This window comes from Dreissena polymorpha, chromosome 13 (genome assembly GCF_020536995.1).
Source record: "Dreissena polymorpha isolate Duluth1 chromosome 13, UMN_Dpol_1.0, whole genome shotgun sequence".
NCBI classification, from domain to species: Eukaryota; Metazoa; Mollusca; class Bivalvia; order Myida; family Dreissenidae; genus Dreissena; species Dreissena polymorpha.
This window is the reverse complement of record NC_068367.1, coordinates 24,241,893-24,260,656: the sequence shown is the minus strand read 5'-3', so window position 1 is coordinate 24,260,656 and position 18,764 is coordinate 24,241,893. Positions and strand designations below refer to the sequence as shown.

Below are 18,764 nucleotides of genomic sequence, written 5' to 3'. Positions count from 1 at the left end.
AAAGCCTTGTACAAGGTGACATGTGGCAATCCTAAATGCCTTACCCTGCCTAAAATCTTGCAGCATCTGATCCAGCTTGTGGTCATCAAAAACAAACAGAAGATGGTGTTGGTAATATTTGCAGATGGTTTTCAAAGGAGTATTATCATCAGGGTCTATCAATGCCAGATCCTTAATGTTCAATAGAGCAACAATGTTTTGTTTGCTGTTCTCATACACTGGTATTCGGCTATAACCTTTTTTCATTATCTCACTCATGGTTTCAAAGCTGAGAATGTCATTATAATCCAACATGAAGACATCTTCAATAGGTGTCATTATGTCTGAAACCGTCTTTTTAGTTAATTCTAAGGCTCCTGATATAATGGCAACTTCGCCGTCATCCAAACGACTGACATCTTTTGTAACTTTAATAAGTTCTTTTAGCTTTTCTCTATTATATACCACTCCAATTTCATCACCAAGAATTTTATCGAGTACCAAACTGATTGGAAATGAAAGAGGAAATGTCAGTAGCATGAAAAAGTATGTGATGAATCTAGTTTTAGCCCCAATAGCTAATCCATGCCTTGAACAAATAGCCTGTGGAGCAATTTCACCAAATATCACAATGAAAGCTGTTGCACCTATAACAGCTATCAATCCACTTGTAAGATTATCTAACAAAATTGTCAAACTGTTATTGACCAAAACATTCCCAAGTAATAGTGTACATAGCAGAAAATTCCCTCTCTTTCTTATTGGGGCAATCACTTTGGCATATTTCTTTTCACTTGATTTTCCGCACTTCGCAATTATTGTCAACTCGGTCTGATCGAGTGACATCAAACCCAGATTGAGTCCACTGAAGAGTCCAGACAAGGATAACAGTATTAGAATAAATGTAATCTGAAGCCAAACTGGCATAAAGGTCGTAGAGGCTTTTATTACCGAAAATTTTAAATATACACCGTCTCCTTGATGAATCCATGAGATATCCTTGCCTTCGATATGCTTAATGCAGACATAAAAATACTCATTTTCCGCTGTAATATGGTCGAGCTGAATGTTTGAGACACCAGTGTTGCTCACATTGAGGCCGTCAATGCTGATGGCAAACTTCTTCGATATTTCACCGTGATCTTCACATGATTCGCCTCTGTTTAACCGTTTCAGAGTAAAAGCAACCTCTGAATCATTCTTGAAATTTCGGCCAACTATGAGAAGCTTCTGCTCCTTCCCAGCAGACAGGATCAGGTGATTATTGGCATCACGCTGAATCTCCGTGGCTAATAAGCCCAGCGCTTCGACTTCTGTTGATGTCGTCTGCGAGTGCACTTTAAAAACACAAAAAATTAATGCTAGTAAAAGTAAACAAGTCCAATCGGTGTCCGCCATTTCGAAATGATAAACATTAGATGCAGACGAACACAATGTATTGGATATTGGATCCAGATTGATAGGATACGTTGTGTACTACGTCATGAGCAGTGCAAATCTGGCTCGATATCTGTTCAGTTATGGATGTTATCAGGCCCGTTTAGTTTCAATGAAGAATTTTACGCCGGAGAGTCTTTATTGCGAGACAGAAGTAATGAACCGCGATTAATTTGGTATACACGGTTTTATAAGTGAAGTAATTGTTTCTTACTCGTCGGAGTCCTGACAATCGTTACATGGCTCCGAGCCACTGAGGGCGCTTGTACGCTATTAACTACCGGTACATAAAATAACTAATGATCTTTTATACATCTGCGTTCATACAATCTTTGCAGGTTCGGTAATGGCATTGGAAAACTAATTAAACCATATTTATCTGCGTCAAAACAACATTCACGTTGTGCTAGTACGGTTTAATTCGGGTTCCATAAATTATTGAGCCATTTTATTTGCGCTAAATTAATATTCAAATGCGCATATAGATCTAAATTGCACTACATAACAAATGAAACCCAACCAATCTGGGGTCGTGTAAACACATGGTGGATGCGCTCTTAATTGTATTCAATAAGTAATGAACTTATATTCATCTGCACTTGAACTATTTTTGAAAGTTCTGTACGATGTAAACAGCACACGAGAACTAATTATATAAAGCTTATTATTTTGCATTCAAACAACGTTCAAATGATGCGTATATGGTTAAACTATGGTTTTGTGAGGGATTAACGCCTATAAATGCCCCTCAAAACGTCCAACGAAAAGGTTGATCATTTGAAAAGCTCCCAGAGAAAGGGTAGTGTTAGCAAAGTAGCATGGACATGTATGGATTGTGATCAGTCATTTACAGAGGACGGTGACATGCTCCTTCTCTGTCAGTATTGTGAAAAACCTAAATGTATCCCATGTCTCGGTCTACCAAAGGCATTCTACAAGCAAGTCAGTGGTCGAGTTAACTTCCCATGGTTCTGCGATAATTGTCTAGGCAAGGCTATTGAAAGCGTAAAGACTAATAAATCTATTGTAGATCAGTGTCACGACTTCTTGTCTAAGTTTCAGGAAAAAGTGGAGAACAGGTTAGTTGAAATTGAAAAGGACGTGAAAGAGGTAAAACAGGAGCTTGCCGGGTTGAAGCAAGTGAAGGACGGAACTGATGGGAAGATGGGAGAGGCAGTCGCATCCGAGAACATTGTGAAACAGGCCACAACTGAAATCCAGTCAAGGTTTGATAGACGTAACAATATAGCATTTTATGGTATCAAGGAAAATAAGAGTAATTTGAAAGAAGAGTGTGAACAGTTAGACAAAGACTGTATCAATGATATAATCACAGAAATAGGGATCCATGTACATAGTGAAGATATTAAAAACTTGAAAAGATTTGGCAAGAAAGGTTTGACTAGGATTATTGAGAATAAGGACGGAAATAAGGAGGAGGTCGAGGTACCACGGGTTGTAATTGGAACTTTCACGGAGGAAGCTAAAATTAGAATCATGAACAATGCTCATAAACTTTCTTCTTCTAAATCAGATCATTTCAGGACGATTGGTATTACGCACGATATGACAAAGGAGGAACGTCAGCGTGATAAGGACCTGAAGAAAGAAACAAAAGATCGCACAGAAAAGGAGACTGAAAATTTCGTGCATGTAGTGCGAGGAATGCCGTGGGAGAGAAGAATCGTCAAAGTAAGGAAAGGCGGAGGCGTGGTGGCCCAGACCCATCCAGGTTAGATAAAAAAGGGACAAAAAATGACAATGTAAATATGTTTGAAAAGTTGTGTGTTGTTTTCACGAACGCAGATACGTTCTCTGTAGATAAACTTCACGAAATCAGGGCCAGATTGGACCTCATGCAGGAGAAACCTGCCATTATTTCAGTTTCAGAGGTTAAACCTAAGAACTTCAAGTTTGAAAGACAGATATCCGAGTATATTATAGAGGGGTATGAAATTTTACCATTAATTCTTGGGCAAACATGATAAAGGGAGAGGAATACTTATATATGTACACGAAAGTTTGAAATTTAACCAGGTTGAATTGAAAGTTGCATTTGTTGAACATGTTTGTATTGAAATAGAACTTAATAAGCATGAAAAATTAATGTATACTACCAATTTACAGAAGTCCCAGTAGCGAAAATGAAAATAATTTAAATTTAAATGTTCTTTTGAAGGAAATATATTCTAGGAATTACGGTCATGTGCTGATTAACGGAGACCTTAGTTATCCAGGAATAGACTGGGAGAATACAAGTGCATCGCAGGGACCTGGTGAAATGGAGTATGAATTTCTGGAGTCAGTGAGGGACTGTTTTCTTTACCAGCATGTTTAAGAGAGTACCCGTGGTAGAGGTAAAGACAAACCTTCATTAATTGATCTAGTATTCAGCAATGAAGAAGGTTTGATCTCAGACTTGAATATTGAGGCGCCTCTGGGAAAAAGTGATCATGCATTTATCAGTTACTGTTTTAATGTCCACAGGTATGGACCTAATTGTGAAAAAATAGTGTATAAATATGATAAGGCAGACTGGGATAGAATGAAAGAAATACTCAATATAGACTGGGACAATAAATGTAATAATTTAAGTACAAATGAGCAATGGGAAGTATTTAAGGAAACCTTAGGCAGTGCTGTTGACCAATGCATACCAAAAATATCAGTCAATAGAAATAGGAAAAACAAGGTTAACCTTGAAAGCAAGAAGTTTAAATCTAAAATTAGACAAAAGCAAAGACTATGGAACAGATATGTAAAAGAAGGTGACTTAAGGGCTTATGAGGATTATAAACGCACAAGAAATCAAATTAGGAATTTGACAAGGAAAATGTTTAAACAAAGAGAGAAGAAAAAAGCTGACAATTCTAAAAGTAATCCGAAGGCTTTTTGGAACTATGTAAACAGGAAAACTAAAACTAAAGTATCAGTTACAGACTTATATAAAGATGAAAATAAAATAGACATGACAACAAACGATAGTGAAAAAGCAGGGGTTTTGGCGGACTTTTTTACATCAGTTTTTACTTTAGATGAGGATATAACACAACCAGATATTAGTGCTTCTCAAGATGTGCCATTTTTGGATTTTTTAACAATTACTCCTAAAATTGTTGAGAAAAGGTTGAAAAATTTAAATATTAGTAAATTCCCGGGGCCGGATAAATTACACCCAAGATTACTTCATGATTTACGTACAGTTTTGATTAAGCCATTATCGATTATCTTTAATAGTTCTTGGACTAAAGGTGAATTACCAGATGAGTGGAAATGTGCGAATATAACTGCTTTGTTTAAGAAGGGTGATCGCAAAGATGCGGGAAATTATAGACCTGTTAGTCTAACTTGTATTTTATGTAAAGTTATGGAGACCATTGTCAGGGAGGAAATGGTGAATCATATGAAAGTAAACGGGTTATTTAGTGACAAGCAATATGGCTTTATCTCTGGTCGTTCGACAGTTTTGCAACTTTTAACAGTTATAGATAGGTGGACTGAAATTTTAGATAAATGGGGAGCTGTAGATGTTGCCTATTGTGACTTCATGAAGGCATTCGATAAAGTAAGTAATGTAAAGTTAATTCACAAACTGAAAATGTATAATTTTGGTCAAAAATATATAGACTGGATACAGGCTTTTTGAGCAACCGAAAACAACGTGTTTTAGTAAACGGAGCGAGTTCAGAATGGAAAAGTGTTGTGAGTGGAATACCGCAAGGATCTGTGCTCGGGCCGATATGTTTTGTACTATATATAAATGACTTACCCTTGAGTCTATCAAATGAAAGTGAAATATTTCTTTTTGCGGATGATACTAACATTTTTAGGCAAATAATGAATCTAAATGATTGTGAATTGCTTCAAGAAGATATATTTAAAATGAAAGAATGGTCAGATAAATGGAAATTAAAATTTAACCCGGACAAATGTAAAGTGATGAGAATTGGTAAAAATAAAACTAGTGACTTTGAATACAAGTTAGACAGGAATCTGAAACCTATGGCAAAAGTATTGAAGAAAAAGATATAGGTGTTGTTATTGACAACAAATTGAAATTTGATAAACATATAAATGAAAAAGTTAATAAAGCAAATTCAATAGTTGGAGTAATAAGGCGAACGTTTGAATATATAAATAAAGAAGTTTTTAAAACTCTGTTCACATCGTTAGTAAGACCACACTTAGAATATGCTAATCCAGTCTGGAATCCACATCTGAAAAAAGACATAGAAATGTTAGAGAATGTTCAAAGGCGTGCCACGAAACAAGTACCTGGTTTATCTGAAAAGTCATATGAGGAGAGATTGAATGAATTAAAATTACCCACTCTTATCCACTGCTTATAGAAGACTACGAGGAGACCTCATTGAAGCATATAAAATAATTACTATGAAATATGACCCAGCAGTCTCAAACTTATTCGAGAAAAATACTAGACAATCAACAAGGGGGCATGAGCATAAACTTTTTAAATTGCGATCAAGACTGGGTGTTAGGAAATATTCGTTTTGTTGTCGGATTGTGGACATATGGAACAAATTACCCGAACATGTGATATCCGCCAAGACGGTACACTCTTTTGAAAGACGATTAGATAAATTCCGAAGCGATCAACCCATTAAATATCAATTCACGGAGTGTCTCAAATTTACTGGAGGTATAAAGGACAATTCTAGTGATGAAAACGAGGAGCTAGCATTAAAGAATGGGGACACCAACCTACTGCTAGAACGACATCTGTAAGTATATGTAAGTATCTGTAAGTATAATTGTCTTAACTAAATTAACAAAACATTGTGTTTATACGGCTTTAAATGCTCTATAGAAGTAATAGACTATAAATACGTTTGAGAATATTCAAATGCGCAATATTAACGTTGTGCTTATAGGGTTAAATTCGGGTTTTAAAATGGATCCTTACTAATCTGCGCTTAAAGCGAGATAATACGATTTTCTATAAGTATTAAATTGTAATATATTGACAAAATATGTTAAAATAACACAAAGTAGGCAAGAAAAATATATATTGAAGACAAATTTCATAAAATGCAGCAAAATGTAGCGCCCGAGCCGATTGTGACGAAGATATTTCGTACATATTTTCCTACAATAACTGAAGCATTCGTCTTTTCAGTTAGTGTTCGTGTGTCGTATGAATAGATATCGTTGCAGGAATTTAAAATGAACCGTTAAACTAAATTTAGATTCATATCGTACAGGAAAGTTTTACATGCTGGCAAATTCGACTGTACAGACATTTTCGATTTCAGAATTACATATCTGGCTTATTTCGCATTTTTCGACACATGTTCTTCTTATCTGTTATTTTAATTTATATTGAAATATATGTTTAATAAGTTTTTTACACATTTTATATAAATTAATAAATAATTTACAAAATCGTATAATCTCGCTTTAAATCCATATAAGGACCGAGAAATCCCATATCAAGGTTGTCGAAACAAATACAGGCTTATAATAAGTCTTCATTAGTTCTTCGTCTTAGAAATTCCATCTGAAGCCTCTCGGGACGCATGCAGTTTGACAGGAATATCCGCCGAAGTTAGACTAATATTGGAACCTGCTAAGATTGTTTTAATGTAGAGACTTTGGAATTCACTGCGTATCTAATGCCATACAGACATTATAATCACCCCACATGTGTGCTCTCAACGCAGATTGATAGGTCAGTATTACTTTTAAAATGCAATTAAGACATGATAAGCCTATTATAATTTTCGCTAAGTGCAGATGAATATGGATTCATCACATATAGAACCAAATTTTTATTCTACATATTCTATGTATAATTGCCTTGTGCAAGTTGTCGGAACGGATGTCGTTAGTGCTGCATTAGTTCTACGTCGCAATTAAACCCATACAGGAGCCTGTAAAAGATTGTTTTGAAGCAGATCATAAATGGTTCATTATATGATGATAATGTATTTATATCAATAAAGACCGTTTAGGATGTCCTCACTCGAAAAAGATTGATACGGGTTCATTAATTATATAATCTATTTATATAATGCATAACGACCGTATAAGCATTCATGAATGTCACCTTAGTGAATATATATATGGCTTTATAAGTTCTCACTCGTAATTCAAAACATATTTGAACCTACATGATGATGTGTATGTATGTATGTATTTCTTTTGACCTTGCGGTCAAGGATAACCCATTAAGTGCAAGCACTTATTTCCAATGGGGTCCTTTGGTTTTTGCTGAAGAGACAGCAAGCAGAAGAGACAGCATTGAGATACAAGGAATCCGGTTGCGATACCCTAGCTCTTTGCGAATTGATCCCTTGGTTCTTTTACGTGCTCAGTGTATAGCACCGATACACGCGAGAATTACCTGGGTTTCATACCAGTACATCTCTAGTTGGATGGGAAACACGTGGAGCATTTCTGAAATGTCCAGTGCCCAGGCCAGGAATTGAACCGGGGACCTCTGGAATGGTAGATCAGTGTGTTACCACTAGACCACCGCACCATGATTGTAAGATTCAGATGATTACAGAGAAAATTCAATAAATATCGTCCGGAGAATACACCTGACAAAATATTTAAAAATACTCAAGTTCTGATGACGTAGTACACAATGGGTTACACAATAGTTATAGTCTGCGCTTTACAATGGATAGTTTGGTCTGCATATATAGACCGGTTGATTGTTATTGTTTACAATCGGCATTTTCTGCGCACGCGAACTGATTGGTTGGCAAAAGCTTATGGTTACCGAACTTAAAACAGACGCATACAGACATGTGTTTAGTCAATAAATTGATAAAAAATTCCTATATACATTTTTTGACTTAGATAATAATGAAAATATATCGTATTAATTACCAATATTGTACACTATTTCATAGTCATCATCGTTTTCAAATAATGGCGATCTATATAAGAGTACACTTACATCGACAATTAAAATACGTTAGAAGGTTTATACATAAGCCATATTACCGTATTTCTTGTGTAAGGATTCCAATACACAAATTACAAACATAAGAATACTTGCCGGTATTACGAATCTTTTAAATTTAGATTTCAGGAATTTAATTGTAATAATCGATTAACTGAGTGTGCTAGCTAACATGTTAAATACTCCATGTTGGCTTTACTTTTCGGAAATATTATTAACCCCATTACTGTTAATGTTTAACAGCATTTTGTCTTTTTTTAAAGATAGAGCCCCCGGGATACAAATGAAGTATACTAAAGAATACTCGGGATACAATGTAGTATAGTTAAAAATACCCGGGTACATATACTTTTCAGTAGTACCTGAGCCGACCCATCGAGCGGCAATGGCGGTCTGTCCCAGTGGACCATCTGACAAACGCTGCTAATGAAGCGTTACATTCACTGCATTGACGCTGTTTGGTGAAGAAGAGCACGACATCGCAAGTATCTTTTTATATAAACATCCATTAAGGTCGGAGAGCGGTAAAATAGCTTACAGTTGCTACTAATTCGGAATAGTAACTAAGTGAAGACAGAATAAAGGCCTTGCACAAGTTTGAATAACAACGGGCACGTGCGGGCTAAACTGAGGGCCGTATTGGGGCTTATGTAGCATCGTACACAAGGGAAGTAAGGAAGTAAGATATATTTGCAATACAAGCCAGTTTGTGGGTGGGGATGGTTGATTCTCAAGCTAATAAACGCAAATGTTAAAAATCAACAAAAATACCAAAGAACTTTTGTTTAAGTACTACGTTCGGCATAATGTTATAATGTTGTTATGCTAGGAAGAGTGATTCTTGCAATATACATCATATTCCCCGCATCGGTGGGACATTTGAAATAGAAATATGTGTCTTTCCCTAATGGCGGGACGTGTTTTATAAGCAACTATGCCAACAACGTCCGCTGCCGTGAAAGTGGACATCCCGCCAAATGCGACTTTCGGTATTAAGACAAGCGTGTTCCGACAAAGTCGGACAAAACATCAATACAATCAGTAAAAAGGGTATAAATAAAATCCCATGAAAACAAATCGTAACATTTTAAGATCTGAAGACATCGTGTAACATGTCACACTCAATTAACATTCACACCAGTATTAGTATCAGTCCTGATGACTATGATATCAATGAACGCTCATGTTCAATACCAAAGCACACACTCTAAATTTACTAAAACAAAGCGCTTGTTCAAAACAAGCTTCGACATAATTTCTGTTTGAGCGTTTTAGCTCGCTCGCTACAATATTTTTACGAAAAATAAAATGATCTGATTTTTGATTTGGACAAAGCGCATTTTTTCTTCCAGGTTACAGGGTCTTATTATTGCAAATGTTTGTTGTTTTATGTTTATAGCAAGCGTGTCTATGATTATGATTTAAAGATGCGTTTATTTCGTTCTTTTGTTACATGCTGTGCACAAAACGCTTTATATGTTAGTTCACTGCGTGTAAAATGCGTAAAAAAACGTCGCGCCAGATCATACATATTTACCGCAATACTACCGCGTAATTGCCGAGTTTTGCACTTGTCAACAATGAAGTATGATATGTACACTCACAATCTGTACATTGCGTCCATTATCATTTGTACTTTTCGTTTTTTATCTTAGCAGATCGTTCTGTAATTCCAACGCTAAAATGATTTTCATAAACTCGAACTATAGCAAGAAACGTTTAGTATCAAATACATGTATTTACCAGTATTAAAACTTTATTACGAAGGTATAAAAAAATGTAAAGGTCTTTTTTTATTATAGTGTCACCCCTATTGAAAGGGACATCCAATTTTGGCTTATGAGACACCTTTGCGTGTATACCTCCCAACTCCTATCACTATGCCAGAAGTCGTTAACCATTCCTTTTAACTAGCTCGCGGCTCACGAACCGGCCCTATCGGAACAAGTCCCATGACAAACACACATCCTTCGACAAACGCTCCCCATTGGGCTCGAACCTTCGACCTCCCGATCCCGAGGCGGACGCCTTATCCACTAGGCCACGGCGACTAGGTCACGAACACAAAAAATTGGTTATGTTGAGGGACAACACACACAAATAAAAGCTTGTATACGAAACGTGACGGCAATATAAAGTCCGCATGTGGCCTTTGTACCACACACGAAACATTTAGTGACAAAGTTATAAATATTTCTCTTTGATTTTAATTGATTGTGATGACAAGTTAAATTCAACCTTTCTGAGACATGTGTTAACATCATGCTTAAACTTCGACAACATACTTTGTTACATTAATGACGAAGTCGGGTCAGAAATGACTTTGTGTATGATTGTGACCTACATCTTTTGAAGTTTATTCTCACAGTCTTAACATACTTTTGAATGCCAGTACTAGAAATAACTAATGCAATACATTGAGCCGCGTTCTGAGAAAACTGGGCAAAATGCTTGTGCGTAAAGTGTCGTCCCAGATTAGCCTGTGCAGTCCGCACAGGCTAATCAAGTAATCAGGGTCGACACTTTTTGTTTTTTACGACATTTTCCGTTTAAATAAAGTCTCTTCTAAGCAAAAATCCAATTTAACGGAAAGTGTCGTCCCTGATAAGCCTGTGTTAACTTCACAGGCTAATCTGGGACGACACTTACCGCACATGCATTATGCCCAGTTTTCTCAGAACACGACATTAATTTATGTTGCACTTTACACAGTGTAAACATCCCCGTTTAAATGCCTGTAAATATAATTGCTATCGTAAATAAAACTACATAATTAAGAATTGTGATATTAAATACAGATGAATTATTGTCACAGTGTAACACATGTTGTCTTCAAAGTATAGACGACAGCTTGACATCTGGCCAATTATTTTATCTCAAGAGCGGTGCGGGCTTAATTGTAGCTATACATTTAACCCATGAGCAAATTGTATTAAAATTGAGAAAATAACATTACGATCAGATTCGGACAACTCATTCATTGAAGTGTAAGAACTAAAATGTCTTGCTTTCTGGGGTAAGAAACTGATTTTATGAAGATATCGTGGAAACAAAATCATCGCAACGAAAACTCACAGCAGTATATCTTTATACGGTCTTAATGCAAATATGGTCAGTTATTGAAACTAATTTTACTGACGCCGTTGCCTAAACTTTCACATTTCGTTATTTTTAAGGTGGTGTCTACTTTATACAACATGAATGTCGCTGATTTCAACAATAGGTAAATCAAATACTATCAATCTTACAATGATTGTAATGATTCGGTTAAAGCTATATATTAAATTAGCTGTTCCGCAAACAAACGTGCATGCTCGCATCTAGCCAACAGACCGCCTGCCCGCTAAGTTCAATATCCTACATCACGTGGACGGAACTCTGTAGTCTATACTGAGTCAACATTTATGAATATCATCGCTCTTAATATTTTTGGGACATACACATGTATTTAACGTCCATTTGTAATCGGACCATGAGCTGTCACATTGAACACTTCTTTTAAGCCATAATAATGGCCCCGACCAAGATGATAATTGGTGCGTGATTTGAAAAGACAGAGTCGTTTCGTTGGTACATATTACTGAATTATGGTCATAATCACAGCAGTATTGCACACAACGTCATGTCGGCTGTCAGTGCACAATAAACGTTCGCTCTCTCTAGGGCTGTCAAGAAGGCTTGTTTGTGGGTTATTAAGTTATTGGTTCAAACTGAGTAACAAAAGACAAAACAAGCATATACTCTTATGACGAATGTCAATACCGCTATCGGAACACATGTAAAACGTTGTTTGTCCGGAACATTGGTGTTCGAGAGCACGTTATGTTCATACGCCTAAACAGTCAAAGCCTGCTCTACTAGCGTGGAAAAAACATGATTTCGAGTTATAGTAGACATATTTCTTCCGTATAGAAGAATGTCAATTTTGACAGGGCATGTTCGCATGTAATAAAAACCAAAAATCCCACTCGTACATTGGTCATTAAATGTTTTAACTCCCCTGGAAGCATCGGACTTTGTCAGACATTGTGCCACATTGCAACAATGGAAAGGTTTGAATATTTTTTTTTTAATTTTGTTGTACCTTGGTTTTTAAACTGCATAAAAAATCGCGCGTATATTCAATTAAATAAACGTTTCGGTCTCTATTTAGGTTCTCGATAAGTTCCATTTGTTTAACAATAACATATACGTGTATAAGGAAATAGACGTTGCAATAGAACGTTGTTTTAAATTGTTCACAAAATTGTTGAAACTCGATCTGCCTGTGTACACAAATATTAATTTAAAAAGTTGTTTTCCTTAAATATTTAAAGATTATACTTATAGAGAGTACAATGACGTCATATTGTTTTTTTTAAATATTTGAACAATTGGTAAAGACATATAATTAGATTCTTTATGTGTGCATATACATAATTATGATTTGCACGTTGTTATTATTTTATGCATGTTTTTATTTAGCATGCGCTCATGGCAAAGGATGAAGCCATGGTAAATTAATAAGCAGACCGTGTAACTGGTAGTTAAGCTGTGGCAAATAAAAAACACACAATTGAGTTGTGAAACACATCGAGATTGCGGAAACTTGAATCGTTTTTTGTCTGCTCTAACAATGTAACGTGTACGCGATTAATTAAGATGATGGATCTAACAATGTAACGTGTACGCGATTAATTAAGATGATGGATCTAACATATGATTCTGTGGCTCGGTAAACATTTTATACTTATTTTAAGTAAAAACAACCCCTAATTATTCCATAAATTTAAATTTGATAGATGCTTGGCATTTTATATTAGGTTCTTTGGTTCCCAATAAATATCAAACTGTCATATTCTTAGTATTTTAAGCAATCTCTGATATAACATGTTTGGATATCAAGTCTCAAGTATACCAGAGGAAATGCCTCCTCTTTGGTGTTTAAGTCGAAATTAATCATTCGATGCGGATGCTTCTAATCGTGATGAGGTAGACTTTATATTTTCTTTTATACCTATTGATATATTGATGAATAGTTCAGCCCGAGGCGTGAGCCAGTTGCCGTCCCTTCAGTCTGTATAAAGTGTTCGTCGTTGAATGAGAAGGTGTTGTTCTCCAACACAGTGTTTATCATCACGATGACGTCCTCTGTAGGAATTGTAGGAACACTTTATACAGACTGAAGGGACGGCAATTGGCTAACGCCTCGGGCTGAACTATGCATCAACCTACATGGGTGCTTGGGAAAACGAACTGTTCCGGCGGTCATACTTCCGGTTTGTGGATGATGTGTGGGGCTTATGGACGCATGGTATCGAAGCACTTAAAACTTTCCACACACAAGGAAATGAAATCAACCCTCGCATTAAACTCGAGCTCCGCTATTCTTCAGAAAACTAGAGTTCCTGGACACGGTGACATCAATACGGAACGGGCGCCTTCAAACCGACCTATATACTAAGCCTACCGATAAACACCTGTACCTACACAGGGATTCTTCGCACTCGGAGTCTACAAAAAAAGCAATACCATATGGTCTGGGTGTGCGTGCGAAAAGAATCTGTTCAGAGGAGGTTGCATACCGGAAGCACAGACAGGCGGTGAAAACACAGCTCGTGAACCGTGGATATGACGGGGCGTTTGTGGAGACCGAATTGATAAAGGTCGACAATAAAAAGAGAGAGGACCTTTTACGCGAAAAGACAAACTCAGAGCATAATACAAGGATTCCGCTCGTGATAACGTTTTCGCGCGCACTACCCAACATCGGCCGTATCATCCGTAGACACCTACACACTCTGCACACGTCTGATAGAATAAAGGAAGTGTTTTCTGAGCCCCCATTAGTAGCCTTCAGAAGGAATTGCAACCTGCAAGACATCCTAGTGCACCAAAAACACAATAGGATGTTCTTCCGAAAGCCCATATGAGCGTGCCCTGTGGGGCGCAGAGATGCGCCATTTGCATGTACATGATGAAGGCGGAATATTTCACAGATCCCAGCGGCAGGAAGTACAGCGTCGGAAACAATGTTGATTACAAATCATCCAATGCTGTGTACGCGGTCAACTGTTGTCGCTGTCGCAGGTTCGTGTATGTTGAAGAGACCGGCGGAACTCTGTACCAGCGACATCTATTGAATTTGTCGTGTATTCGTACACAGCACAGTGACCCGGTAGCTGAACATTTCTACACAGACAGACATTTCATGGATGATTTCCAAACAATGGGACTCGAAAAACTCAGCGGGTCGGACGAGTACCGCAAAACCATGGAGCATTGTGGAAGTCAAAACTAAGGACATCCCGACCATACGGCATCAACGTGCAAGAATAAACGTTCATAAAAGGGCACGTAAACAACGTTGACGCCGGAAATGCACGACGTCATTTCCGTTCATAATAAAACATTTGGAAATAAAAAATGGTCGCCGGTGAAGACCGTGAGGTCAAAAGCTTCGGCAAAAAATAAATACAAGCGTTTTTGTTAAATAATACAAGGCTAATAGAGACTTCGTTATATATATATATATATATATATATATATATATATATATATATATATATATATATATATATATATATATATATATATTATATATATATATTATATATATATATATATTCTATGATCACGAGTGAATTAAAATCGACATTCCACCGAATCAAACACACTTTCTTTTATTTTATGCTTTTCAGCGTTTATTAACATTATAAAAGAGTTTAACTGGAGAATTTTCTCTGATATAATGACGTCATTTTGTCACACTTGTGACGTCAATTTGTGTTTTGAAATATATTGAAGCACGCTACGGGAGAAACTCCGAGAAAGGGTAACTTTTCAGAGAAAGGGAAACAGCTGTTAATTTAAATAGCGTATTATTCTCGTTGCATTTTTTTGCAGGTCAAAGTCGCTCCAGTGTTTGTTGATCGTTGTCTTGGTTACCATTTTATCGGCGCAGGCGCAGAAACGGCACGGGTCGGTGTATCGTTCTGGCAAAGGGCACGGTGGCGGCCAACATGTCGTGAATCAGTACCCTCCCTTTCAGCCGTAAGATCTTGCTGAAAACCCGTTATACTAGAAGATATGAGCCGCGTTCTAAGAAACTAAGCTTAATGCATTTGCGTAAAGTGTCGTCCCAGATTAGCCTGTGCAGTCCGCACAGGCTACTCAGGGACGACACTTTACGCTTTTATGGTATGTTTAGTTTCAAGGATGTCTCTCCTTACCAAAAAATCAAGTTTAGGCGGAAAGAATCGTCCCTAATAAGCCTGTGCGGACTGCACAGGTTAATCTGGGACGACACTTTACGCACATGCATTATGCCCAGTTTTCTCAGAACACGACACATATTTATATTAGCATGGTCGAACGTGTACTACATTGAAATAATGTGGTGTTCTTGGTTCAATAATTGTGCACAGCTTAATTTAATGCGACAATTGAAATTGAATCGATAGAAAACTATGCGGTAAAGATGTCCCCATATATATTTACATTGTACTTTATTGGGTCTTTTGATCGCCACGGTTGTGTTGAAATAGTGCAATGATGAAATGGTGAAGCCACATTCGAAAAAGTAGTTAAGTAGTTGATCTTGATGGTTTACTGAGCGTTGGCCTTTAAAATGCCACGTTTTATTTGTTGAATGTTCTATCACTTTATGTAATTAATGATAGCAATAACAACTACCACATTATGCTTATTGTTCTTAGGAGTGTTGATATTGTCGGAAGCGGCATCAACGGCCCAAGTTTCGGAGGCAGTGATTCGGGATACGACTTGGGCGCAGGCGGACCGGATATGGGAGTCAGCGGCCCGAGCATGATGGGAAGTCACGTGGGTGGAAAACTGTTCCGGTTGAGAGAATTACAAAGCACGTGCGGACTACAGAGCACCATTACGATGACGGTATTGAATAAGTGTGAAACTTAGACAAGTGAATTACATATTTGTTTTTGTTTAATTGTTTACATTGGCTTATTATTGAATATTGAATATTTATATTTAAATTTCCTAGGCGGATCGACAGGTGGCGGAATTGCCGGAAATATGGTTGGAGGTCATGCCGGAAGTATGCCCGGGCGTAATTCAATAAATATGGGAGGGATTACCGGGAGCGGCGGAATGGTTGGGCGGCGGTGGAGGCAAAATGCACAGGATGGGTGGACCGATGCTTAACGGTGGAGACATCGGTATCTCTGATATGGTGGACTCCGGAATCGGCGGAACCTTGCAGCAGCCTCGGCCGCGGCCCCAGCCCAGGCCCCAGCCCGAGCCGTATCCCATGCCATATCCTGTTCCGGTACCAACACCGGTACCAATACCAGTTCGTCCGGACGTTGTAAGACCATACCCTGTGCGTATCCCCGTACCTGTGCGTATTCCACAGCCCATTCCAGTCCGCGTCCCGGAGCCCATTACCGTTCGCGTGCCGGAACCATACCCGGTACCGTATCCAGTCAATGTCGGCGGGGGTTCTGCGCCTTCGAATTCGGATAGATATCGCGGTAATTGTGACGAGTTTACCGCTGCATGAGTATGTATGGTTACCGCGCCTGTTACCAGTATGATGTCGGATGTGAAAGGACGTACGGAGGTGCGGGTATAACCAATACCAGGGAGGTATCAACGGTATGGGTGTTATGGGACCCGGTTACCCGGGAGGTTTCGGATACGGAATGGATTACCCGACCTGGATTACAATTACATGCCTAATATGGGCAGACCAGAATACGGGATGGGAATGTACGGTCACGGAAGTTATTCAAGAAACGGTATGGGGATAGCTGGAGGTGGGATTGGTATGGGATATGGTCAAATGGCGTATGGACGTGGGGATAGTTGGGGTTTCGGAATGGGAGGTGGTATGGGAATGAGGGGAGGAATGGGTATTGGCGGTCGAGGATGGAATGCTGGAATTGGAGGAATGGGAGGTGGATTTGGAATGGGAGGTGGGTTAGGAATGGGAGGTGGGTTTGGAATGGGAGGTGGGTTTGGAATGGGGGGTCACGGCTGGGGAATGGGTGGTATGGGAGGCTGGGAGGTGCGCGGGGTGGCGCCTGTCTAGGCGAGCTGGTGGGCGGGCGGGCGGTGGCGGCGGTGGTGCCAATGGAGAGGGAAGTGGAGGCGAGGGCGGTGAGGGAGGTAGCGGTGGCAGCGGCAGGCAGCGGCGGTAGCGGCGGTAGCGGTCACAGATGTAACGGATATTACTGTTATAACGACGACGAAGACGATTAGCATTTTGCTTTCTGCATTTTTCATCCGTTTTTTCATATAGTTGAACTTGTGAAACATATACATTCCGGGAGTCATATTTAAATTGATTGAAGTTTATGTGGTTGGTTTACATAAAATAGTAACCCATTCAGACGTTACTGATTATTGTAATAATATAATATTGTAATAATATTTGAAGTTATAGACGCACCTCTACGTGTCTCGAGTAGGAGTAGATTTCAACACGTTATGGCTATTAAGAAATATGGGTATTCATGTATAGACCCTGTCACCCTGTTATATCACGACTACTATATTGTTCTTATAGTTATACTATTGAAAAACAACATAAGACTGTGTGGTTTATATTGTGTCGATGCGTATTTGCGTTGTTAATAAACAATATATTAAGCGACATGTTTTGTTTCCGTATTCGGTCTTAATTCTATCAATGATTGATTACTTGGTCTTATTTTGAAGGGACTAAATAACATTGAAGAAAATACAGAACTACACATATAATTGATACTTAATTTGAGTAAAGTTTTTAGCATATTTTAACACATCAAACAAGAACGTACTACTATTACAAGTATATGTATATATTTAAAGACTTCACTTATATGTTAAACATTATAAAAACAACGAAAGCGAATATTATTATAGTTCCGCAATTACAACTTCATTGACTTCTGTTTATTCGAATCTCAAATAATATACAATGTTTTTTTCTACTTATCGCACATAACAAGAAAAAGACTTACATATGCTTTTCAATACATTTTCTGTATTTGGTAAAGCATCTTGTAGACTACTGTCTGCAACATACATTACACACATCAAAATGATATAATAATTAAAATTAATAATTTAACAAGTACATATTAACAAAATGAATGTTGTATACATGTAAAACATGTCATTCATACACATACACAATAACCGCCTATTTTGTTTTTCACTCTAAACCAATACCTAAATTTTTAATTTTGTACAAAAAAACACACTCAACACTTTAACACCATGTCTTTACAGTTCGACTGTCCAAAGCTGAAAACGAAAAATCGCCAAACACACTTGATTTTCTCGTGCACTCTTTCAGTGTGCCCAAGTGCGCGCAGCGTTCATTACATTGCATTATGAGAAAATTATTTTCTTCGAATTCGTAACTCAAACGATAAAAATATAATATACATTTTGTTTGCTAATGCTT

At 37.8% G+C, this 18,764-nt stretch overlaps 4 protein-coding genes across 4 annotated transcripts in view; 3 read left to right on the top strand and 1 right to left on the bottom strand.

Annotated features, from left to right (window-relative positions):
- The window catches only part of LOC127855378 (unextended protein-like), a 45,128-nt gene extending 43,718 nt beyond the window's left edge, over positions 1-1,410 (bottom strand). The window contains exon 1 of the mRNA XM_052390880.1: positions 45-1,410. Within this exon, the coding sequence (XP_052246840.1) occupies positions 45-1,377 (1,333 nt within the window). The 5' untranslated portion in view covers positions 1,378-1,410. The remainder of the gene's footprint in view (positions 1-44) is intronic.
- A 10,137-nt stretch (positions 1,411-11,547) lies between these two features.
- LOC127854524 (uncharacterized) lies at positions 11,548-16,267 on the top strand. Its single transcript, XM_052389590.1, has 3 exons — positions 11,548-11,573; positions 15,236-15,382; positions 16,048-16,267. Exons 1-3 carry the CDS (start codon positions 11,548-11,550, stop codon positions 16,265-16,267), a joined length of 393 nt encoding a protein of 130 aa, XP_052245550.1.
- Positions 16,268-16,484: 217 nt separating this feature from the next.
- Positions 16,485-16,871, top strand: LOC127854523 (uncharacterized). Its single transcript, XM_052389589.1, has one exon. The coding sequence runs from the start codon at positions 16,485-16,487 to the stop codon at positions 16,869-16,871; it is 387 nt and encodes a 128-aa protein (XP_052245549.1).
- Positions 16,872-17,051: 180 nt separating this feature from the next.
- LOC127854522 (keratin, type II cytoskeletal I-like) lies at positions 17,052-17,402 on the top strand. Its single transcript, XM_052389588.1, has one exon. It carries the CDS (start codon positions 17,052-17,054, stop codon positions 17,400-17,402), a length of 351 nt encoding a protein of 116 aa, XP_052245548.1.
- The last annotated feature ends 1,362 nt before the right edge of the window (positions 17,403-18,764 follow it).